Source organism: Otolemur garnettii, unplaced genomic scaffold (assembly GCF_000181295.1).
Source record: "Otolemur garnettii isolate 467f Iridium unplaced genomic scaffold, OtoGar3 scaffold00066, whole genome shotgun sequence".
NCBI lineage: Eukaryota > Metazoa > Chordata > Mammalia > Primates > Galagidae > Otolemur > Otolemur garnettii.
The window spans coordinates 9,367,434-9,394,141 of NW_003852461.1; the positions used below are offsets into that span (position 1 = coordinate 9,367,434).

Below are 26,708 nucleotides of genomic sequence, written 5' to 3' on the forward strand. Positions count from 1 at the left end.
CTTAAGCCCAACAGTCTGAGGTTGCCGTGAGCTGTGATGCCACAGCACTTCACCCAGGGCAACATAGTGAGACTCTGTGTCAAAAGAAAAAAAAGAAAAGAATTCATCAAGCTGTTTACCTCAGATGTGTATACTCTGTGGATCTCACTCTATGTATCTTATATTTTAATTTTTAAAAGTTGATGAATACCCGGTGGCACCTGTGGCTCAAAAGGGTAGGGCACCGGCCCCATATCCCAGAGGTGGCAGGTTCAAACCCAGCCATGGACAAAAAAAAAAAATTGATGAATACCAGGTATGAAGACCTGAAACACTAATTCACTCCTGATGGGAATGCAACTATCACAGGCACTTTGGAACCCGTGTGGCAGCTTCTACTGAAGCTGACGTAGGAAAATCCTCTGACTTAGCGATTCTACTTATAGGACGACACTGAACAGAGTGATGAGTACACACGTCTGTCCCCGTGGCCTGCAGGTGTTCACAGAATTACCAATTAAAGCACAAACCTAAAGGAACCCAAATGTCAATCGCCCGGGTACCTGATATGTACCTATAACAGAATATCAAAAATGAAATTGAAAATGCACAGAAAATGAAGTGCAGAACCGCTGCACACGACCTGCGCTTATCAGACAATCATTATCGCACAGAGAAATGAAGACAAACATCTGCAATCCTGTCTGATCCCACTAATATTATGTTCAAAAACAGGCAAAAATTGTGCAAGAGGAAGGAACAGTGGACGGAATGAGTCTCGTGGGTGCTTTCTGGAATTCTAATTTTGATAGGTTTTTTGAGACAGAGTCTTGCTCTGCTGCCTGGATTGGAGTCCCATGGTGTCGTCACAGCTCCCTGCTGCCTCAAATCCCCGGGCTCAAGAGATCTTGCTGCCTACGCATCCTGAACAGCTGGAACCACAGGCTTGCGTCATGCCTGGCTAATTTTTTTTCTTTTTTGTAGAGACGGGCTCTCGCTATTGCCCAGGCTGGTCTTTAACTCCTGGCCTCAAGTGATCCTCTCCCTGGGCCTCCCACAGAGCTAGGATTACAGGCTCTCTTAATGTTTAATTTCTTAACGTGGATGGATGGCCACATAAATATAATCATTTGGGGATAATTAATCGAACTACATACTTTTAACTTACATTCTTTCTACAATTATGTGATATTCCAATAGAAATTAATTAAAATAACTTTCAATAAACTGTGTCAACATTACTTTTTGTCTTGAAGTGGCAGGGACGCAAAAATAATAACCCAAACGCAGTGGTGTGACCTTCACGTATTTACTAGGAGGTAACTACACCAACACAGAGCATAAAAATGCGCAAGGAATTACTCCTGGCTGAGCTGGAACCCCAGTAGACTGAACTATAGATCAAAGCCCAATTTTTCTTATTTTCCCCCAAGACACTCTGTTGCCCCAGGTAGAATGTCATGGCATCACAGCTCACAGAACCTCAAGCTCTTGGGCTCAAGTGATTCTCTTGCCTCAGGCTCCCAAGTAGCTGGGACTTCAGGCACCCGCCACAACACCTGGCTAGTTCTTATTATTTTTCGTAGAGACAGGGTCTCACCCTTGCTCAGGCTGGTCTTGAACTCCTAAGCTCAAGCAAACCACCCTCCTTGACTTCTGGGAGTGCTAGAATTATAGCTGTGAGCCACCACACCTGGGGCCCTGCAAGAGCCCCAATTTTTAACCTTTTTTAAGCTCTAATCTTTTTTTTTTTTTTTGAGACAGAGCCTCAAGCTGTCCCCCTGGATAGAGTGCTATGGCATTACAGCTCACAGCAACCTCCAACTCGTTCTCTCCTATGTTTTTTTTGAGACAGAGCCTCAAGCTGTCCCCCTGGATAGAGTGCTATGGCATTACAGCTCACAGCAACCTCCAACTCCTGGGCTCAAGCGAGTCTCCTGCCTCCGCCTCCCAAGTAGCTGGGACCACAGGCCCCCGCCACAACGCCCGGCTATTTTTTGGTTGCAGCCGTCATTGTTGTTTTGGTGGGTCCGGGCTGGGGATTCGAACCCGCCACCTTAGGTGTATGTGGCTGGCGCCTTAGCCGCTTGAGCTATAGGCGCTGAGCCTTAAGCTCTAATCTTTAACCCTTCTTTTACACTTCCATTTGCTATATGATACTGAAGCTCCTTCCAATAAAAGGAGCAAGTATATCCCAACTCCCTGAGTCTGTGTCCTGTCACGGGACCTGTTTTGGCCAATGCCTTGTTAGCTGGATGATGTAGATAAAGACCCAGAAAGCAGGGCTGCTCTGCAGCACATCTGCGGTCTCAGGAAAGTACGCCAGGCTGTCCTGCTAGGAAAGAAGAACATGCAGAGAATCCTCCACTTCTACTCAGGCCACCTACGACACCTGAAGGGGCACAGCCACCTACGACACCTGAGGGGGCACAGCCACCTACGACACCTGAGGGGGCACAGCCACCTACGACACCTGAGGGGGCGCAGCCAACTACGACACCTGAAGGGGCGCAGCCACCTACGACACCTGAGGGGGCGCAGCCACCTACGACACCTGAGGGGGCACAGCCACCTACGACACCTGAAGGGGCACAGCCATCTCCACCGAGCAGCTTAAACTGGCTGACCCACAGACAGCCGGAGCATGAACTCAGTAAATGCCAGCTGGAGCACTCCACTGGGGTTTTCTATTTTCCTTCTTGTCTAGTAGTAACTAACCCATACACAAACCAAGTAAACTTTTCTCTCAAGAAACAGTATCATTCTGATATACACTACAAATGATGAAAAACCCTGCTACATACATTTCCTTTAAAAGACTTTTCTTGGGCCAGGCACAGTAGCTCACGCCTATAATTCTGGCATTCTGAGAGGCCAAGGCGGGTGGATCGATTGAGCTCAGGAATTCAAGACCAGCCTGAGCCAAAAGTGAGACCCTGTCTCTACTAAAAATAGAAAAAACTACCCAATTCTTTGTACCCTTAAATTAATCGGAAATAAAAAATAAAATAGAGAAAACTAGCCAGATGTGATGGAAGCCACCTGTAGTCCCAGCTTTTAGGGAGGCTGAGGCAAGAGTTTCAGGTCACTGTGAGCTACAACTCCAGGACACTCAACCCAGGGTGACAGAGAGAGACTATCTAAAAAGAAAAAAAAAAAGGCTCTTGCTGTGCTGCCCAGACTACAGTATAGTAATGTCAGCACAGCTCACAGCAACCTGAAACTCCTGGGTTCAAGCGATCCTACCACCTCCACCTCCCAAGTGGCTGAGACCACCAACACGTGCCACCACACCCAGCTAATTTTCCTTTTTCTTTTGGTAGAGATTCAGCCTCTGTTGCTCAGGCTGGCCTTGCACTGCTGGCCTCAAACAGTCCTACTGCCTTGGCCTCCCAAAGTGTTTGGATACAGGCCTGAGCCTCCACATCTTGGCCTTAAAATTTAAATAAATAAATAAACTGTGGTATATGTACACCATGGAATACCATGCAGCCATAAAGAAAGATGGAGACTTTACCTCCTTCATGTTTACATGGATGGAGCTGGAAAATGTTCTTAGCGAAGTATCACAGGAATGGAAGAAAAAATATCCAATGTACTCAGCCCTATTATGAAACTAATTTATAGCTTTCATATGAAAGCTATAACCTAATTATAGCCTAAGAACATGGGGAAGGGGGAGGGGTAGCAGAGAAGGATGGGTGGAGGGAGGGTGATTGGAGGGATCACCCCTATGGTTTGTCTTACAAGGGTACAAGTGAATCTTTCTAAAAGTAGAGTATAAACATCTTAACACAATAACTAAGAAAACTGACATAAAGTCTCTGTTAACCAGTTTGATGAAAATATTTCAAATTGTATATGAAAACACCACACTGTACCCCATGATTGCATTAATGTACACAGCTATGATTTAATTAAAAAAAAACTTGAATGGAAAAAAAAATTTTAAATAAATAACCATTTCATTTGTTCTTTCTTTTTAAATTATAGAAAAATCTTTTGCTATATATATATAATATATATACAACACATACACAACTGGAATCATACACTATATGGTAGTTTCATGCTACTTGTTTTTCACTGAACATTGTCACACATGTTTCGATACCATTAAAAATTCTTCCAAATTGTGGTATTATTACATTCTTAGTATTACATCATATGAATGTACCATGATTCATTTATTTCCTAATACTGAAATTTAGATTCAATGTTTCTTATCCTTAATCCTATCTAAGCCATCATTCTCCTAACAACTAAATCTTGTCACTAAACAATCACATTTCCAGCAATCAATATTCCAGCCATCATTTCTATCTCGCCAGCTCATTCAGTCCAATATACTCTATTTTATGAAAACCTATTTTCTCAGTGTAAAATAACAACATAGATCTGTCATTTGTATTCATTTCTAGAACTTAATTTTACTCTTTAAAAAGTGAGTTTCTGAAGGCCATTGCTACTAAATCATTGCTTATTCAACTGTTCCCTCTAACTAAGATTTATTTTAACCTGAATTCACAGGAATATATTCACAAATTAGGACATGATTCCTGTGGGTAAACAGGAATCATTTCATAATTTATTTTATAACCTTATTAAAATTCATTACCTCTTTATAATAATTTTATACAAATGAAGTGATTAAGGAATATATTTTAGGCTACTCCCAAGTCAAGGTCAAGTTAAGGTAAATTATTTTTTAAGTCATACTAACCTAAGTAGCTCAGTAATATTGAGAGCTTACAATATGTAATCCTTATTCTTAATTGGCTGACAGACAAATCATTATGTTCTCTGACATCAGTGATTTAGCTTTTAGCATTCATATGATTTAGAACTGACTGATAAAATAGTATAGCTCTTGTGATGATTAGTTTTTATCTAAGCAATGATGCCCAGATGTCTGGTCAAACAGCAGTCTGGATGTTGCTGCAAAGATATTTTTGGGAGGTGATAAACATTTTAAAGCAATAGACAGTGAATGAAGCAGATCACTTTCCATTATGTGGTTAGGACTTATGTCCTTAAGCGCAAAGACTGAGGTTTCCTGAAGAAGGAATTCTCCTCCAGACTTGAACTTAGAAACCCTGCCTACATTTCTGATCTGCTGTCCTGTGGAAGACTCAAAACTGTAACATCAGTTCAAACCCACACATGAATTTCCAGTCTGCGGACCTGCCCCACAAACTGCAAACTCCTGAGCCACCACCTCCCCCAGAAGTGTTTGAGCCAATTCCTTAAAACAAATCAATTTATCTTCCTCATTCCTCTCTCAATATAGACAGACAGAAATGTAGATACAGACAGATATACGTGTATATGTCTCCTATTAGCTCTGAGAACACTGACTAATACAGCTCCCCAGTCGAGAAAAACCAGGTGGCACTTACAGTTTGTCTAATATTGTGGTAAGGAATAACAAGATGAAAAAAACTCAGCGAAGCCAAAATCTTTGCTCTTCAAAATTATGCAGTATTGGTAAAGAGACAAGTACACAGACACTGTACAAATAAATAAAGATATTTAACGTTATTCTCACCTTTATTACAAGAAAAACATCTTGGGAGGGGTAAGTGATAGAAAAAATAGCTGATCTTGCCAGGGTGGTTATGGCAGCAGGGGGCACATGGGGACGTAACAATCCTTTCATCTGCTCAGAATTAAGGTCAAAATAAAAGTTTTCTGAAATCTAAAAAAGACATTCATATGTTAACTTTTAAAATCTGTACACTTTATAAAAAATAACAAGAGTCATATATATTTTATATATATAGTCCTAAAACATTACAGATACAGGACATTATACTCTAACCTACCGTGTGCCTTGTGTTTCACTGAGATCAACCTCTACACATCTAAATCAAACTAAAGAAGTATACAAACTGCGTGGAAATACAGTAAACAGACTCCACAGGATCACACACCAAATTCTTTTTTGTAGAGACAGAGTCTCACTTTGTCGCCCTTGGTAGAGTGCTGTGACATCACAGCTCACAGCAACCTCCGACTCCTGGGCTTAGGTGATTCTCCTGCCTCAGCCTCCTGAGTAGCTGGGACTACAAGCACCCACCACAACGCCTGGCTATTTTCTTGTTGCAGTTTGGCCGAGGTTGGGTTTGAACCTGCCACCCTTGGTATGTGGGGCCAGCACCCTACCCATTGGGCCACAGGCACCACTCCATATACCAAATTCTTCATTAAAAATGTACCTTCTGGCACAGCGCCTGTGGCTCAAGTGGCTAAGGCACCAGCCACATACACCTAAGGTGGTGGGTTAAATCCAGCCCAGGCCTGCCAAACAACAATGACAGCTGCAACCAAAAAATGGCCAGGCGTTGTGGCAGGCGCCTGTGGTCCCAGCTACTTGGGAGGCTGAGGCAGGAGACTCGCTTGAGCCCAGGAGTTGGAGGTTGCTGTGAGCTGTGATGCCACAGCACTCTACCCAGGGGGACAGCTTGAGGATCTGTCTCAAAAAAAAAAACAAGTACCTTCTAATAAAGTACCCAAAGAAGTTATCATTGAGAGCCTAAATTGAGTTTTTTATCAAGTTTTTTGTACTTATACAAATGTTATCTCAGTGGTTTTGGTTTAGAAAATGGGAGTTGCTGGAGCAGAGTTTCAGTAAAGGAAAGCACGTCACACATGGACAGCAGAAGTCACTGAAGGCACTTCAGGTTTCTACGATACATTAGGTTTAGAATGTTAATTTAAGAAACCATGTATGAGATAGTCTTCTGAAAAATTCCTAAATAAATAAAAATACAACAGTAAAACTAAGAGTATAATACAGAATATTTAAAGTATGCAAAAATGGCCTTCAGAATTTGAAATATATATCAAGAAAACTTGGGGTGGGGCCTGTGGCTCAGTGGGTAGGGCACTGGCCCCATATACTGAGGGTGGCTGGTTCAAACCCGGCCCCAGCTGAACTGCAACAAAAAAATAGCTGAGTGTTGTGGTGGGTGCCTGTAGTCCCACCTAATCGGGAGCTAAGGCAAGAGAATCACCTAAGCCCAGGAGTTGGAGGTTGCTGTGAACTGTGACTCCACAGTGCTCTACCAAGGGCGATAAAGTGAGACTCTGTCTCTAAAAAAAGAGAAAGAAAAAGAAAAAACTTCACTCTCGTCATCATTCTTACGTACCACTTGCCCCAAATGTTTTTCATATATCACCTTTTCTATTTCTTAAAAGAAAGTTGCTTTCTGCTACTTTTCGCTTAGAAAAAAATGAAAAAAAAAAGTTTTCTAGCCTAAGTATTTTATAATAAGAAAATATTTAACTAGTCTTAATCAATTAAATCTCTATTTTTTTCTTAAAAGATCTATGTTGAATAATTTTCAAAAACAGTACTTATTAAACAACCTTAAAACAGGTATCTGAAACCTACGATTATGACAAATGACTATGGTCAAATTTTATAACCTTACCTTTTTCTTCTCCTTGACATCATATAAAGCCAAACTTGCAAAAATGGGTTCGATTTCAATTTCAAACCTTTAGGAAGGAAAAGGATAAAATAATTTAAATGTAAACACACAAGATGTATCTAAAGAGAAGTTCTAATCTCACACCTTGCACCTTTGATCTGTGTCTCTGCCTACACACATTCTTCCTCAAACACACTGATCTGGGCACATCTGTCATCGTCTAAATTAACCGTTACCTCCTCCAGTTAATCTTCCTTAATTTCTCCAACTACCATCTCAAATTGCCAGAAAGCTCCACAACATTTTACGTCCTTTTTGAGGCACTGATCATTTTCTAAGCTGTAATCTGGTTATTTACGTGCATAGATATGTTCATTTTAAAGTAAGATTTAAAAATAAAGGTCTAATATTTTCTTCTTCAGATTATAAAAACATATATTCCATGCGAAAAATTTAAGAAAATACATGAAAATATTCAGAGGAAAGACAGAAACCATAATTAACAGAACCAAAGAACCACAATTAACAGTTTAATGCTTAGTACATCGACTTTATGTATAAATACACTTGTCAAATGGATTTTTTTTTTTTGGCCAGGGCTGGGTTTGAACCCGCCACCTTGGGGCCGGCACTCTACTATTCTGAGCCACGGGCACAGCCCGTCAAATGGATTTTTTTAAACAATGTCATGGCATACATAGTATTTTCTAGTTGCTTTTTAAACATTTTATGGACAGATTTCTATGTCATAAATAATAATCTTACCATTGTTTCTAATGCTGGCACAGTAATTCCCATCATACGAATAGGCCAAAATTTATTTTGTAAATGGATACCCAAATTGATATGTATAATTCATTTCTAAGAACAATGACTTATATACAGTATACATTTAGTAAATTTTTGTTGAATGGAATAATACGTAATGTGAGGTTAACCAAAACTCCAGAGCAGTGGTTCTCAACCAAGGACAATCTTGCCCCCAAGGGGACATCTGTCAGCACCCAGGAGACATTTCTGGTTCTCACATTTAGCTGGCACAGGCCGAGAGGTGAATGAGCAGCCTACGTCACCCGGACAGCTTCTGACAACAAAGAAGCATCTAGGCAAAACCGTCAACAGTGCTGAAGTGTAACAGCCCTGCTGGACGCTGCTCAGTTCTGCATTATGGGAGCATCAGTCAGGGCACCGGGAGGAGACAGGAACATTCACACTGGGCTGAAAGTTTACTAAAGGGCGATTTACAACGACCTGGGAGGGATTCAGGTTAAACAACTACAGAGAGTGACGTTCCTGGGGCCAGCAAAAGCAGGAGTCCTTACGAACCACAGACCTGATGGAAAACATGGACATGGCGGCCAAAAACTGGAAAGGTTAGCTGTCCAGGACACTCTTCACCAAGATGTGGCCTTGGAGGAGCAGGCAAGGGATCTAAGTGACTCAGCAGGGAGGAGGTGGCAAGCAAGATGGTCACTCACTGAGCTCCCTCGCCACCGATACCCTCCTGCCACCACCTCTCTCAGCAAAGCCCCAACAGAAGCCAAAGAAAAGAGAAGGGATCCAGGGGATGTCCTGACAGGTGTCGGCCTCCGCAGCCCTGCTCCCCGTCCTCTAAGACGCCACGTGCCATCAGCCTTTCTGATTTGGTCCCTCGGTGGGTAAGTGGTGTCACACCCACCTTTTCATGTATTTCTTGACCATTCCGATATCCTCTTTCCGTCCATTTTTCTATTTATTGTTTGATCTTTTCCTCATCAACCTGTAGTTCTTTATGAATTCTGGAGCACGTTTTTTAAGTGTGTTACTCCCCCTACTATCTATCTTCACACTCTTGTGTCTTTTAATAAACAAAAATTGTCCGTTTTAATGAAGTAAAATGTATCGATAGTGTCCTCTGGGGGTAGTGCTTTCTGTGTCCTGTCAAAGAAATCTTTCCCTTCTCGGAGATCATGAAGATCTCCCTACACTGTCTTCTAGAAACTTCACCGTTAAGTTTTTCATATTTAGGTCTAGTAGCAATCTATAAATAATTTTTTGTGTACGATGTGAGGTAGTGGTCAAATTTCATTTCATATATATGTGTAGACACACACACACACAAAGAGAAACAGACAGAGAAAAAGAGAAGAAAGGAGATGGGGTGGCAGAGACAAAGAGAATGTCCAACTGTCCCTCCAATTTATTGAGAAGACTGCCCTTCCCATACGACTCTGCAGTCCCCACTTTTATTATAAATCATTAATCCATACACATGTGGGTCTTTTTCTAGCTCGTTTATTCTGTTGGTCTACTTGTCTGCTGCTGCCCTAAACAAGCGACCATTAAGACGGCAAGACTCCCCCAGTGTGATTGTATTTGGCAATAAGACCTTTAAGGAGGTAATTAAGGTTAAATGAGACCCTAAGGGGGGAGTACTAATGCCACAGAACTGTTGTTCTCACAGGGGTGTCCAACCCACCGGTGGGCCATAATTGGTCCAGGATGGCTATGGCTGCGGGCCAACACAAAATCATAAACTTATTTAAAACATTGTGATTGTTTTTGTGATTTTTTGGTAGAACTCAATTGCACTTTTCTCCAGCATGAATTTTGTAGATGACATCATGTTGCAACATGGAAGTCAGGTAAGCATTCTTATTCACTATTAAGGGGACGTCAGCACCTCACAGGTCACCCTCAACGTCACCCTGCCTCTCCCAGACTTTGCTTTCTATGGTCTTGACAATTAACTTTCTTTTTTTTTTTTTTTTTTTTTTTTCTGAGACAGAGCCTCAAGCTGTCCCCCTGGGTAGAGTGCTGTGGCATCCCAGCTCACAGCAACCTCCAACTCCTGGGCTCAAGCGAGTCTCCTGCCTCCGCCTCCCAAGTAGCTGGGACCACAGGCGCCCGCCACAACGCCCGGCTATTTTTTTGGTTGCAGCCGTCATTGTTGTTTGGCGGGTCCGGGCTGGGGATTTGAACCCGCCACCTTAGGTGTACGTGGCTGGCGCCTTAGCCGGTTGAGCTATAGGCGCCGAGCCGACAATTAACTTTCATAATGAAAATATATCCCCTCATCTATTATTTCTCAATCCCAGCTTGGGTCCCACAATATCTCAAAAGAAAACAGAAGATTATGAATGAAGAAAGACTGTTGAGTGAAAAGTGGATCGATGACTACCCTTTTGTCAAGGCAAATAATAAGGCACTCTAGTTACTCTGTAGGGAATTTGCACAAGTTTTCAAAGACTATAATTTTAAAAGGCATTATATCCAAAAACATGCTGTCCAATTCGATCACATGAAGGATTGTGTCATAAGGAAGGACAAAATAGCAGAACTGGAAAAAGCCTGTCTTCTCAACAAAAAATTTTTTAAAGCTACAATTCATATGGATTCCACTGTAAAAGCTAGTTGTGTGGCAGCACATTTAATAGCAAAAAAATCAAAACCATTTAGTGATGGTAAGTTGATTAACCAACGTATGGAAAGCGTGGCAGATATAACTTACCCTGGAAAAAAAGGAGGATATTTCTAAAATCAGTTTATTTCACCTGACTACAATCAGGTGAATTAATTGGTAAATCCATCAAAAGAAACTTGGAAAGTAAAGCTGCAAATTTTAAATTTTATGCTTTGGCAACGAATGCCAGCACTGATGCCACAAATACAGCTCAACTTGCCGTTTTTATTAGAAGTATTGATGGCAAATATAATGCAGTGAAGAAATGGCTTCTTTAGTGCCGTTAAAAGATAAAACTAAACCCAGAGATTTCTACGAAGCAGTAAAAAATATGACAAAGTGGTTTCCCTTGTCAACGTATCTGCCATAGGCACTGATGGTGTCCTGGCGACAGCAGGTAAAGAGAGAGACGTGTAAAATTAATAGAGACAATGTAATAGCCGCCCCAAACTCACACTTGATGAAGTATCATTGCCTCGTACGTCAAGAAAATCTATGTGCAAAAGCTTTAATAATAGATTACATCATGCAAATTCATCCTCAAGTCTGAATTTCAGGCTCAGCACCCACAGCTCAGTGGTTAGGGGCCGGATTGAACCCGGCCTGGGCCTGCTAAAAACAACAATGACAACTACAACAACAACAACAAAAAAATAGGGCGTTGTGGCAGGCGCCTGTAGTCCCAGCTACTTGGGAGTTTGAGGTTGCTGTGAGCTGTGACCTATGACGCCACGGTACTCTACTGAGGGTGACACAGTGAAACTCGTCTCAAAAAAAAAAAGACTGAATTTCATAAAGGCCAAGGGATTGAATCATGTCTGTGTGAATGTCAAGGCTGACTACGGTGACATCATTTACTTTTCAGAAGTAAGATGGCTAAGTCAAAGCCAAATGCTGAAAAGACTATATGATTATGACATGTTATTGAGTTGTTTATGGTACCAAAAACCAAATTTGTGCCAGAACTTGAAGATGAAAACTGACTTACAGATTTAGCATTTATCGTGGATTTAACTACTTATGTAAATAAGTTAAACCTAAGTCTTAAGGTGAAAACCAACTTAACATAACAATATCAAACCATAACCGCAATCCAAACGAAACTGAAATTATGGCCAGCTCAAATTAAGGCAAACAATTTTATGTATTTTCACACATTGGCTAAACACAGTCCTGTGAACAGTGAAAAATATATAGCCTTGATTTTTATTTCATACAAGAATTTGAAAACACATTTGGAGATTTCTGGGAAAATAATATTTTGGTGTGTTTAAAACTCCATTTTTAGTTGACGTGAACATGTTATCTGCCAAGTTTTAAATTGAATGCACGGAGCTGCAATCTGACATTGAACTTAAAGAAAAATGTGATCGGCTCGGCGCCTGTGGCTCAAGCGGCTGGGGCGCCAGCCACATACACCTAGGGTGGCGGGTTCGAATCCCCAGCCCGGGCCCGCCAAACAACAATGATGGCTGCAACCAGGAAATGGCCGGGCGTTGTGGCGGGCGCCTGTGGTCCCAGCTACTTGGGAGGTTGAGGCAGGAGACTCGCTTGAGCCCAGGAGTTGGAGGTTGCTGTGAGCGTGATGCCATGGCACTCTACCCAGGGGGATAGCTTGAGGCTCCGTCTCAAAAAAAAAAAAAGAAAAATGTGATCGTGTCTCTTACTGGACTTTTATAGGTCCTGTCTGCCCGGAAACAAATATCCCTCACTTCACAGTCACATCTTATTCATGTCATCACTTTTTGGCAGCACTTAACATTTACGAGAAAGTATTTTCAAGAATGAAGCACAGGAAGAGTAAAATTAGAATCAAAATATCTTATAAACACTTTGAGAACTCACTGAGAATTGCAGCTACTTTCATCAAACCAGACAGTGATGCCTTAGTTTCTCAAACACAATGTCAAGTATCCCACTACTTTTATGTTGCCCACTGTTATAATAAAAAATATTTTTTAGGGCAGTGCCTGTGGCTCAAATGAGTAAGGCGCCAGTCCCATAGGCCGGAAGTGGAGGGTTCAAACCCAGCCCCGGCCAAAAAACATGTATATTTTTTAAAAAACCAAAGATATGGGCAGCGCCTGTGGATCAGCGCCGTCCCCATATACCGAGGGTGGCGGGTTCAAACCCGGCCCCAGCTGAACTGAACCAAAAAATAGCCGGGTGTTGTGACGGGTGCCTGTAGTCCCAGCTATCAGGAGGCTGAGGCAAGAGAATCCCTTAAGCCCAGGAGTTGGAGGTTGCTGTGAGCTATGACGCCACAGCACTCTACCCAGGGTGATAAAAGTGAGACTCTGTCTCTACAAAAAACCCAAAAAAAAACAAAGATTTTTTATTACTTAGATACATACATTTTCTACATTGGTGATCACAAACTTGGGACCTGTTCAACAACGTTAAAACACTCTCTGAATGGGCCATTACGCAACTAGTATTATTATGTGAGGATTTTTTGCTTATCTGTGGTGGTGAATGTCATGAAGATTATGCATGGACTTTTTTGTTGTTGTTCATCAGCTTTTGTTAGTGTTTGTGTATTTAACGTGTGGCCCAAGACAACTCTTCTCCTTCCAAAGAGGCCCCGAGAAGCCAACAGGCTGGACACCCCAGGTTCTAAGAAGGGGAAGAAGCAGAGAGTCTCCCTTTCCACGCACTCACAAATGAAGGGTCACGTGGGAGCACAGCACACGACCGCCTCTGCAAGCTGAGACGAGAGGCCTCGCCAGAAACCAACCACCAGCACCTGACCTTGGACTTCCAGCCTCCAGAACTTAAGAAACAGATTTCTATCAAGTCACCGAGTCTGGTAATGGTATTCTGTTGTGGAAGCCTGAACAAACTATTATGAGTATGGATTTTCTTTCTGCTGTGATAAAAAGGTTCTGAAAGCAGATATGAGTGACAGTCATACAACTCTAGGAATACACACCACTGACTTGTACACTTTAGAACAGTGAATTTTATAACATGCAAATTATATTAAAACTTTTGGAAAACAAATTAAGAAGATTATAAATAAGAACTGATGTTAAGTGTCCAGATATTCAAAAGACTTACCGCAGTTCATCTAACAGGTTTCCGAATAAATCTAACTAAATATAGAAAGTCTTCACTTTCAAGGAAAGAAAACTGCGAGATTACACACAAACGTCACCTATCCCTATGAGTTATTTCTTTTAGAAAGCTCTATGAATTGAAACTTCTTTTTTCTTAAGTCAGAACTAATAAGTAACTTATAATATTAACATGATATAATGGAAAGAGGAAGGAGTTTGTTTTGCAGTTAGGTGTTTGTTTTGCATAATAATGAGAATGCCAGTTAACATCCACTAAGCCTTTGAATCCTATTTTCCACATTTGTAAAATGAAAAAATAAGACCTATCTTATGAATTATTCTGAAGACGGCATGGACTAAAATAAGAGAAAGAACTTCATGAAGCAGAGTACAAATGAAAGAGACATCATCTCAATGCTAGTGGAAGTCATCTAACTTTTTTAAGGGGAAATATATATACACTTAGAAATCTTCAAAAAACAAAGCCTGACATGTAGCAAATACAAAACTAGCTCTTTAAGGAAAAAGATACCTTTTCTTCATATTCCCCAATCAAGAACAGCGTCTGGGTAAATACTAAAGATTTTGTGAATAATTTTTTCACATTTTATAACTAATTGTATGGCTGCTGCAATTATTCACCTTCACCTATGAACCAGCGATGCTCTAAAAGCTTAGTTCAGGCGCCTGGAGCTCCGCGGCTAGGACGCCGGCCACAGACGTTGCCACAGACGCCAGCCACAGACGCCAGGGCTGGTGGGTTTGAACGCAGCCCGGGCCTGCCAAACAACGACAACTACAATAACAACACCAACAAAAAAAAAAAACGGCTGGGAGTTGTGGAGGGTGCCTGTAAGTCCCAGCTGCTTGGGAGGCTGAAGCAAGAGAATCGCTTAAGCCCAAGAGTTTGGGGTTGCTGTGAGCTATGATGCCACAGCACTCTACCAAGGGCGACACAGTGAGACTCTGTCTCAAAAAATAAATAAATAAATAAAAGCTTAGTTCACACCTAAGTTTGAATGCTGAACAGCATTTAAAATTGTGTTTGCAACAATACTTCTTAAAAGGACATAAATATAAGTATAAAATCCACTAAGATTTTTGTTACCTTAGTATTCAAAATATTACCCAGGAAAATAAAAGTTATCCAGTTTTCTAAAAGTACTCACTTGAGTGATAAACATTTTACGAGAAGTCTTTGACCAAAATGTTCTTTGGGTGCGTCAGGAACGCTAAGCCGCTCTATGGATTCCTCCTACAAGTGACAAGCAAAACAAAATGAACATGCTCATCAGATTTCAACGCTGCACAACTTGTATCCTTAAGAATCTATTTTATGAAACAACCTACATGCCCATCATCTCAGGAATGGATTAGCAAACTGGTGTGTGTATACCGTGGAATATTATTCAGCCATTAAAAAAGATGGTGCCATCCATCTTGTGTATTGACCTGGATGGAGCTGAAACACATTCTCCTCAGTAAAGAGTCCCAAGAATGGGAAGGCAAATATCCAACATACTCAACAGTAATATAAAAGCCAGTAGACGATCTAATTCACGTCCACGTAGGAGAAAAACTCATTTCAATTCAAGTTGGGGGGAGGGAGGGAGAAGAGGGGGGTTGGGAGTGCTCCCACTGAGTGGGCACGATGTAGGGGTGTATGGCACACCTTTGGGGTACAGGACATAACTATGGGGGGACTCTACCTAACAAATTCAAATATTGTGACTCGGTTGTTTGTACTCTCACACTAACCTGAAATAAATTTTAAAAAGGAATCTATTTTACTAATCCTCTTAGTCTACACCACTGAACAAAGAATGACCCATTTATTCATAAATAGAAGTCATTAAATCCTAAGTATGTTCAATTCACAGAAGTGACTCATTAAGAATGAATTCAGTAATATAAAAAATACTCATTTATAAAAATTATAGCTATGTTTCAGTTAAATTTTCCTCCCTACATTATTGTAATACTGTATGTAAATAATACTTTCCCAAAATCTCTTTTTATAATCAGTTGCCTCTTTTCTTTTTTTTTGGACAGGGCTGGGTTTGAACCCGCCACTTCCGGCATATGGGGCCGGTGCCCTACTCCTTTGAGCCACAGGCACTGCCCAATCAGTTGCTTCTTTATATGCAAACATCTATACCTCATCTGGTGATGGGTGCAAAGCAAAGAGCTCCTTGTGGCGGTTTGACTTCCTCTGGTCATCATTCTGCCGGTCTATTTCCTCATTGGGAGTCCGGTCCAGTAGGTTGGGCAGCAAGGCATCGGGAAGTGAATTCTTCAAGTCGAAGATGCTGCAGGCCCAGCTCCCCCGGGGAGTGTCATCTATGGACATTGAACGTCTCTTAAGATCATCCTGCCATCAGGGACGTTAAATATGAACATGATGATTAATAAATGGAAAATAAAATATTTTAAAATAAATTCTTATAGTCATTGAAGAATAAGAGTATTAATTACTTGATCGTCCTGGTAGCTGGCGCCATCTGGAGCTTCATCAGATTCAAAGACCTGTTTTGGCAAACCTTTTTGCCTTTCTTTCTGTTTATCTAACGTATTGGGATTAAATCCTGTCCCCAGTTTATGATATCTATTCAAAATAAAATAGTTAAATGAATATCAATTTTTGAAACTATTTCACTTTTTCAGCATCAGTACACAAGAAGCCAGTTATTATTTGCATTATTTCTTTAGATGATAAGGACATCTCCTAGCAGTCTCGAGTGTGTTAAACAATTAACCATAGGTTTAAGAGATTTTCCATCCAAAGTTCCTTTAATTTAACTAAAGAATAGATAATGAGGTCCCAAACGCAAATGCCAAGTGTGTATACATAATTTAAGTTGTACTTTCAATTCAGAGAATTTGTCAGTAAAAAGAAAAGCCACGTTAAAGAAAAAAATGAGAAAGCAGAAAATATATATTGTATTAATAATAATATAAATTTCTGAAAGGTTAAATACATGTGTATGTACATACCACTAAATCTGAGAATTTCAAATAACCAAGAAGGTTTTTGCTATGTCTCATTATTTATAAAAAGATCTTAACCTAAAGCTGTGGACTTGTAAAACATAACACAGAAAATCTATACCACCCCTGTATACACACATAATTTAATTAACATTGTACACATAGATATACACACATATACACACGATGTGGCTAAAACAACTCCAGTCAATGTACTCTTTTTTCCTAACAGGCCAATAGTCAATAACACCAGATAAGAGCTGGTCAAGGAGCAATTACCATTCATGATTTAACCCTCTGCAGAGTTAAACTGTGAGAAGCAGTAATGATTACCAGAAGATGGCTGGTTCTTGCCACCAGCCAATTCAAAAATTCACATTTGCTATGGACCACTGACATCCAATCTTCTTGAACTAAAGCTATTAAAATAGCAACCACATGATGCTAGCATTACAGCATAATCACAAAATAAAATGTTTTTCTCTGGTTGGGTGCGGTGGCTCACGCCTGTAATTCTAGCACTCTAGGAGGCTGAGGTGGGCGGATTGCCTGAGCTCACAGTTTTGAGACCATCCTGAGCCAGAGCAAGACCCTGTCTCTAAAAATGTCTGGATGTTGTGGCGGGCGCCTGTAGTCCCAGCTGCTTGGGAGGCTGAGGCAAGAGGATCACTTCAGCCAAAGAGTTTGAGGTTGCTGTGACCTAAGACGCCACAGCACGCTACCAAGGGCGACAAAGTGAGACTGTCTCAAAAAAAAATTTGTTTTTTTTCTGAAACCACTTCAAACAAAAACACTAAATCTAGTGATATGAAAGATACTATTTACAAGCAGGTATCTTAATCTTTCATGAAATGTTGTAAGTGCCTTAATTTGTAAAGTTGCAAATGTAAGTTTCTGTGTTAAATGAGAATAATGTTGCCTATGTCATAAAAAAACTGACAATGTATACAAGAATCCTGAAAAGATCAATACTCTTTCCTTATTACCATCCCGTCCTCCAGTCAGTTGCTGTGAAGGGCTCTACGTGATTCCCGTCTAACTGCGTTCTCACCTCCGTTTACTCTGTTCCAGCCACCGTCCTCTTTACTGTTCCCTGGACACTGCCAGGGAGCTTCCCGCACGGGTCCCACGCATGTTCTGTTCTTCCCACTCTTCTCACAGATAACCAAAGGCTAACCCTCTCCCTTCCTCCAGGGGCTCATCTCTACCACGTCTACCATGTATGTAGTAGTCTTCATCTACCTCATCCCCTACTGGAACATAAGCTCCGTGCGGACGACCAGTCAGTTTCGCTCCCTGTGCTGTATCCTCAGTGTTTAGTAAACTGTCTGGTACACACAAGACTCTCACCCACCATAACACCTGGTTAACATTTTCTGTTTTTAGTAGTGATGAGGTCCGGCTCTGGCTCAGGCTGGTCTCAAACTCTGGAGTCCAAGCAATCCCAAAGTGCTAGGGTTACAGGTGTGAGCCCCCACATCTGGCCTGTGGTTTCCTCTTATCACTCCCTGTTTCACTCTTTTGACACATCTACTCTGCCATTAAGCCCATCTGCTGAGTTTTTAATATGTGTATTTTTTCACTAATCAAATTTTTAACTTCCAAGCTAGGCACGATGGCTTATGCCTATAATCCTAGCATTCTGGGAGGCCAAGGCAGGAGGATCACTTCAGCTCTGGAATTTGCAACCAGCCTGAGCAATAGTGAGACCCCCATCTCTACTAAAAATAGAAAAATTAACCAGATATCATGGCAGGTGCCGGTAGCCCTAGCTACTTAGGAGGCTGAGGCAGAAGGATCCCCTAAGTCCAAGACTTTGAGGTTGCCATGAGCCAGGTCACCATGGTGACAGAGTAAGACTCTGTCTCAAAAAAATTTTTTTTCTTAATTTCCAAAGATAAATAATTGATTCCTTTATGGTTAACATACCCCCTTACATATTTTATGAACATTAACACATAAATGTATTCATTGAACTTAGGGATTTTCTTTTTTTTTTTTGAGACAGAGCCTCAAGCTGTTACCCTGGGTAGAGTGCTGTGGTGTCACAGCTCACAGCAACCTCCAACTCCTGGGCTTAAGGGATTCTCTTGCCTCAGCCTCCCAAGTAGCTGGGACTACAGGCGCCGGCCACAACACTCAGCTATTTTTTGGTTGTAGTTGTCGTTGTCTGGCAGGCCTGGGCTGGATTCAAACCCACCAGCTCTGGTATATGTGGCTGGCGCCTTAGCTGCTTAAGCTCAGGCACCACCAAATTTAGGGATTTTAATCTATATTTAATCTTTCCTAAATTATTAGTCCTTTTATTTGTAGTTTAATAATTCTGTTTCAAATGTACTAGCTCTCATCACATACTTGGCAATTCTGGGTTCTATGTTCAGTTTTGTTTTGTTTTGTTTTGAGACAGTCTCACTTTGTCATCCTGGGTAGAGTGCCGTGGCATCATGGCTCACAGCAACCTCAATCTCTTGGGCTTAAGTGATCTTCTTGCCTCAGTCTACTGAGCAGCTGGGACTACAGGAGCCTGCCACAATGCAGGGCTAGTTTTTCTATTTTTAGTAGAGACAAGGTCTTAAACTCAGGCTGGTCTCAAACTCCTCAGCTCCACCCACCTCAGCCTCCCAGAGTGCTGGGATTACAGGCATGAGCCACTGCGCCTGGCCTATGTTCAGTTTTGAATTTGCATCCCCCACATCTGTCTGGAACTACGGTATCCACTCATCCCAACCCAAGCCCAGCAGCTGTAGGGAACATGCAGATCTTGCTGCCAGGCGAAGTCTGCCAATCTCTAGCCGTCTAGGTCTAAGGGCTCCTTCTTCCTGCAAGGCACATTCACCCTGGGCATAGTCCTATCCACCCAAGCACGGCTCCTAACAAACAGGAGAGTGGTTTCTGCCGACACCGCTGTGCACACACGGCATGGGGCGTTCCGACAGAACCAGGTCTCCAGCATTTGCTCCAGGCCCCCATCACTGCTGTGTTCCCTGCTTCCGAGCTGAAAGCACTACTGAAGCTTCTGTGTACATTTTATCCTTACGCTACCCTGTCCTCCGGTTCTCTCTTATGTTCTAATCATATCTACCTGCTGTTTTTGAGAAATACCTCGCAACTTCTATTTCACCAAAAGTACCCTTTGACCTTCCATTTACCGAAGCAGATAATGTACGATGACTAGTATAACAGGAAAAAAGGTGAGCTTTAGAATCTGATGCTCCTACGTTCCAATTCTGGCTACCTCAGTTTGTGGCTTGTGGAACCACAGAAGTCACTTAACTACTCGGAGCCTGAGCTACCTTTTCTGTTAGAACCTTAAATGAGGTGAATATAAAGTGCTCAATCAAATGCCTCACACACAGTAAGTTCCCATCAATGTTAATTCCCTTACACTCTTGCCTTAGTCAAGATTAGCAGCCCCTTGATTAAGGCTCAGCACCCCGTAGCTCAGTGGGTAGGGCACCAGCCACACAGACCAGGCGTGGTAGGTTCAGACCCAGCTTGGGCCTGCTAAAAACAACAATGACAACTACAACAACAACAACCAAAATAGCTGGGTGTTGTGCTGGGCGCCTGTAGTCCCAGCTACTTGGGAGGCCGAGGCAAGAAAATTGCTTAAGCCCATGAATTTGAAGTTACTGTGAGCAGTGAAGCCACAGCACTCTACTGCGGGCAACATACTGAGACTCTGTCTCAAAATTAGATTCCACGATTCTGAGGTCAATATATTTTACAACTAACCTCCTCTTATTAAGATTTCTAATAACAGGGTTCCAACATACGTGTAAAGAGGTAAAGACTTCCAAATTACCTGACAGAGGAAGTTTCTTTCAGTGATGTCTAAAAGCAGGCTACTGATGAAATAATTATCAAAATTGTAAGTTCATAAAACACAGCTCTTCTATATAAAGGGCAGCAGACTGTGCTTTTATTAGGTCACACTCAAACTAAAAACCAAGTCAGCATTATCCCCCAGGCTGATACTTAGCACAATATTAAGCCCAGTAAAATAAAACAGCAGCCATGAGGGTTTCGAAACAACAAGCAACGGACCCGTCCTGTTTGCAGTGCTCTTCGGCATAGATCAGAATTCTCTACTACTTCGGTGATTTTGTCTCCTATGGTAACATAAGGCTAAGACGTGTCGGTATGAAAATGCTTCTGCACTATGTAAATTAGCAAAGGAAAGGTAGTTTTGTTTCTTAATCTGACTTGAGGTTTCAAACATAGCCTGGTAGAAAAATAAATTTGGAATAGAAGAAAACATTGTTTCACAAATATTTAACTGATTGGATACACAGATCAAAGACCCAAAACCATCAGTTAGAAAAAGCAAAGGCCTTTCAGATAACTTGAGTTGGAAAAGTGACCATGAAGTTTAACTGAGCCGTTTAAGTGTTATTAAATTGGATTTTTTTTGAGAAATATAAATTATTCATCAATATCTTGCCATGGTTTCATCAAAGAATTAGACTATAAAATCATTATTATTATATATTACTAGATCTTAATGATCTGTAATAATATGGAAAGACTATACCCACAAACCTACTACTTTATAAGGAAAGCAAGTAAAAATAATTGTGGAATTCCTAAGAAAATGTCTATATACAAGGTTCTACTCTGTTTCTTCAAGTATTTTGTTTAAATAAATTTTCAGATCTCACAATTATCACTATTCTACCTTAATCCACTTACAAACCCTTCTCAGTATTTTTTTTATTAAGTCATTTGTACAAAGATCATAAATACATTTATGCCATTATGGGATTCAACACGTTGATTATTTGTACACATCGGAGTCCCTCTCAGTATTTTTAAATGTTATCAAAAACATATAACTTACTTTCTGATCACAACTGCCCAGTCTTCTGTGTAACTTCTTATACAGTCTCTAACATGAGGATCCATTTCACTATTTTTAAGAAGAAAACATTTTTGTAATTTAGACAGGCAAGCACTGATGTCTGGGGATTCAGTCACTACAGTTCATGTTGTTATAACAAGACATGACACAGTCATAAGGAAATTGGTTCTAAATAAAATAATGGAAAGTGGCCTTTCTATAGTCACACTAAAACCACAGGCGGGTAAATATCTCCTTACCTTTCTTCAGGTACAGCTGAAACAAGGGTTCTACAGTCCCGAGGCCGATAAACAACTTCGATATCATCTGGAGGAAACTCGATCAAATCCCTTAATGGCCCGGAATCCACGGCTAAAGGATGAGTGACGAGGTAATCTTCGAAATCTACTGGGTCTACTGCTTCCGTGAGGGGCACCTTCATAAAAGGAGGTGGGAGAGAGAGGTAAACAGAAGTGCGTGGAAGATTCTTAAAAGTTTAAGCAAAGAAAATTCGTTGTTTTTTAAAAACCATAACATGCTTTTAACCTAGCTCTTCCTAAAACTTTAACTTATTTAGCCTGATGCACTACAGAAAACACAAGTATCAGCCTTCTTGGACTCCACAAAGCTTTTGGTCATATTCTATTTTTTTTTTTTCTTTTTGCAGTTTTTGGCCAGGGCTGGGTTTGAACCCACCACCTCCAGCATACGGGGCCGGTGCCCCACTCCTTTGAGCCTCAGGAACCACCCGTTCATATATTTAACCTTCTGATTAGACTTTGCCTATGTAACTCTGACATAAAAATTGTAATAATAATTAAAAGCTTTATTACACTTCAAAGTTTACAAAGTACTCAACTGAAAGAATTCTTTTTTTTTTATATCTTTGGCATTTTCGTTACTAAGTTTTTTAACAGTACTTTTACCTTGTTAATGTTGATTATTCTGGTAAAAAACATACAACCGGACTTGGTAGGCTGAAATATGGCCCTCCAAAAATGCTCCACATCCTAATCCATGGGTCCTGTGCATGTCAGCTTACACGGGAAAAATGTCAAAAATAAGAGTCGTTGCAGATGTGAAAAAGGACCTTAAAATGGGGACATTATCCCAGATTAACTAGGGGGTCCTAAACGCAGTCACACACACTCCTGTGAGGAAACGCAGGGAGATCTGGGCCAGACACAGAGGAGAAAGTCACACGAAGATGGAACCGAAAGGGATCTGAAAACTCTGGCCTGCAAGATCTAAGTGATGCAGACACAAGTCAGGAAATGCCAGAAGCCAGCAAGGAACGGATACTGCCCAGAGCCACTGAGGAGCACGGCCCTGCCAGGAGCTGATGCCGCCCTGAGCCTGTGAGGAGCACGGCCCTGCCAGGAGCTGATGCCGCCCTGAGCCTGTGAGGAGCACGGCCCTGCCAGAACGCTCACTTCAGTCCAGTGACGCTGCTCAGACTTATGACCTTTCCCACTGAGAGAGAATAAATTTATTTTGCTCTATTTATACACAGACCTCATTAAAAGTATCTACCAGCAATAACAGAAGATTCATGGTATTCTTTAGCCAAGTTGAATATATACTTTTTAATAAGATACCACACTTCTCATCTAGTTCGAGAAAGAAAAAACATTCAGACAAAACTCCAGGGCACATGTAACACATGTGCAGTGGCAGACCAGTGAAAATAAGACCATGCTATTTCTCCAGACGCTCACCTAGAATAAAAGCCCTGAAGCCCGTCCCCGGGTAGGTCCACGTTATTAAGTAGAAGGTGTTTTAACGTAGGCTGGTTTGGACTAAACAACTCACCACATTTTAAAGATATTAACTGAAATAATAAATGACTAATATATCTTAAATAGACAAAAGACAGCAGTTATTATCATTATACATTATCTCACTTAAAGCATCTCCCAAACCCTGGACGTTAGCGGTAATGACTATCTCAATTCTGTAGAGAAAGGTGTTCTCGTGTCCCAAGAAGTTAATCCACACCTGAAAATAAAGCCACAAAATGGCAGAACAGAAATCTGAAATTGAGTTTTCAAGCTCTAAAATTCATTTAGGCTTTTTTTTCCTCTCACTAGCATTGTAACTTATCCAGCCTACCAAGATAGGGTGCTCTTGGCGGCACCTGTGGCTCCAAGGAGTAGGGCGCTGGCCCCATATGCCAGAGGTGGTGGGTTCAAACCCAGCCCCTGGCCAAAAATTGCAAAAAAAAAAAAAAAAAAAAAAAGATAGGATGCTCTTAACAGAGGGAAAGGAAGCAATTTAACAGAAGGAGAAATTTTTCTTCAACCTTTGTTGCTAGAACAAGTGAATATCCATATTGTGATTTTAAAAAAACCTTAATCTTTATATCACGACATATACAAAAATTAAACTGAGATGGATCACAGACATAAATATCAATGTTAAAACTATAAAGCAGAATGTCTTCATGATTTGGGAGTAGGCAAAGTTTTCTTAGACACGATACAAGTAGGAACAGTCACAGAAATTTCTGATGCCTCCAAAGAGCCTAGAGCAGAAGCCCGACAGCTGACCAGCTCCCTGCACTGACCACCACAGGTACGAATCAGTACAGGAGGCCCAGGTCCTTATGTTGACCACCTCCATATGTTTTGACCAGTTTGTTACAGTCCCTTGGTCAAATTACAGAGGTTCTACTGTATTAGGAAAAGGATTTGGCAAGCCACACTCAGGGGAAACATTTATAAAACATATTTTATAAAGGACTAGTACCTAGAGTATACAAAGAAGTCCTCGGCCTGGGCAACAGTGTGACCTTGTCTCTACAAAAAATAAAAAGTATTAGCCAGGCCTGGTTGTGTGTGCTTGTAGTCCCAGCTACTCGGGAGACAGAAGTAAGAGGATTGCTTGAGCCTGGAAATTCAAGTGCTGGGGTAAGCTGCGATGACTCTACTATACAACACAACAAGACCCTGTTTCAGAAAAAAGAAAAGCACTACATCTCAATTTTTAAAAAGCACCATACACTCTAATAAATGGGGTAAGAAAGTAATGAGGCATTTCACAAAGAAAAATATAAGTGAGAATGGTCTTAAGCACATGGAAAAGTGCTCAGCACCAGAAGCTGCTAAGGATACTTCCACCTCCAGGAAGATGGAGTGCGTACACTTCTCCTTATTCTTTCCATTAAGTACAACTAAAAACCCTGGACATTACATATAAAGCAACCACACAAAGACTTTCAAAGGAGGAGAGAAAAGGGCAGACCCGTTGGGACATCAGGACCCAAGGACGGCAGGAGTTGCCTAGAATTGTGCCTTATATATTCCAGACCTAGAGCAAGAGGAGCCCCCAACCCAGAAACACCAAGACGCAGGAAAAAAAAAAGCCTGTTTTTCCAACTCAAGGATCAAGAGGCAGCAAAACAAAACACAGTTAAATAAAAACTGCTCTACTCCAGCCGAACAGTACATAAAAAACGGCAGGTCCACCCACAGCCACAACAGCAAAGCCCAAGTGTGCAGCCAGACCGCTCTCTCACCAAGAGAGACAGGACACCCTGTAACAGGACACTCCAACTCTCCACCAGAGCAATATAAGAGAAGTCCACACAGAAAGCTGGGAATACCTACCGAGCAGCAGTGAGTCCCTCAACCCACAGTGTCAAGGAGAGCACCCCAGGATTCTGGACATTCACGGGGTCAATAAGAACACCCCGGGATTCTGACATCTACGGGGTCAATGAGAGCACCACGGGATTCCAGGCATCCACGGGGTCAATGAGAGCACCCCGGGATTCTGACATCAACAGTGTCAATGAGAACACCCAGGGTTTCCGGACATCCACAATGTCAATGAGAGCATCTCGGGATTCCAGACATCCACAGTGTCAATGAGAGCACCCCGGGATTCCAGACATCCACAATGTCAATGACAGCACCCCGGGATTCCAGACATCCACAATGTCAATGAGAGCATCCCGGGATTCCAGACATCCACAGGGTCAATGAGAGCATCCCGGGATTCCAGACATCCACGGGGTCAATGAGAGCACCCCGGGATTCCAGACATCCACAATGTCAATGAGAGCACCCCAGGATTCCAGACATCCACGGGGTCAATGAGAGCACCCCGGAATTCCAGACATCCACAGTGTCAATGAGAGCACCCTGGAATTCTGGACATCCACAGGGTCAATGAGAGCATCCTGGGATTCTGGACATCCACAATGTCAATGAGAGCACCCCGGGATTCCAGACATCCACGGGGTCAATGAGAGCACCCCGGGATTCCAGACATCCACAATGTCAATGAGAGCATCCCGGGATTCCAGACATCCACGGGGTCAATGAGAGCACCCCAGGATTCCAGACATCCACAATGTCAATGAGAGCACCCTGGGATTCCAGACATCCATGGGGTCAATGAGAGCACCCCGGGATTCCAGACATCCACAATGTCAATGAGAGCACCCCGGGATTCCAGACATTCACGGGGTCAATGAGAGCACCTCAGGATTCCAGACATCCACAGTGTCAATGAGAGCACCCCAGGATTCCAGACATCCACAGTGTCAATGAGAGCATCCCGGGATTCTAGACATCCACGGGGTCAATGAGATCACCCCAGGATTCCAGACATCCACAATGTCAATGAGAGCACCCCGGGATTCCAGACATCCACAGTGTCAATGAGAGCATCCCAGGATTCCAGACATCCACAGTGTCAATGAGAGCACCCCGGGATTCCCGACATCCACGGGGTCAATGAGAGCATCCTGGGATTCTAGACATCCACGGGGTCAATGAGAGCATCCTGGGATTCCAGACATCCACAGTGTCAATGAGAGCATCCCGGGATTCCAGACATTCACGGGGTCAATGAGAGCACCCCAGGATTCCAGACATCCACGAGGTCAATGAGAGCATCCCGGGATTCGAGACATCCACAATGTCAATGAGAGCATCCCGGGATTCCAGACATCCACA

At 41.9% G+C, this 26,708-nt stretch overlaps 1 protein-coding gene across 1 annotated transcript in view; it reads right to left on the reverse strand.

Moving 5' to 3' along the window:
* Positions 1 to 26,708, reverse strand: part of DOCK7 (dedicator of cytokinesis 7) — a 227,951-nt gene that overhangs the window by 197,046 nt on the left and 4,197 nt on the right. Inside the window, exons 2-8 of the mRNA XM_023515104.1 lie at positions 22,005 to 22,180; positions 21,745 to 21,813; positions 16,392 to 16,521; positions 16,075 to 16,287; positions 15,086 to 15,171; positions 7,416 to 7,482; positions 5,528 to 5,677 (exon numbers count right to left, since the gene is read on the reverse strand). Coding sequence (XP_023370872.1) covers positions 5,528 to 5,677; positions 7,416 to 7,482; positions 15,086 to 15,171; positions 16,075 to 16,287; positions 16,392 to 16,521; positions 21,745 to 21,809 — 711 coding nt within the window. The 5' untranslated portion in view covers positions 21,810 to 21,813; positions 22,005 to 22,180. The remainder of the gene's footprint in view (positions 1 to 5,527; positions 5,678 to 7,415; positions 7,483 to 15,085; positions 15,172 to 16,074; positions 16,288 to 16,391; positions 16,522 to 21,744; positions 21,814 to 22,004; positions 22,181 to 26,708) is intronic.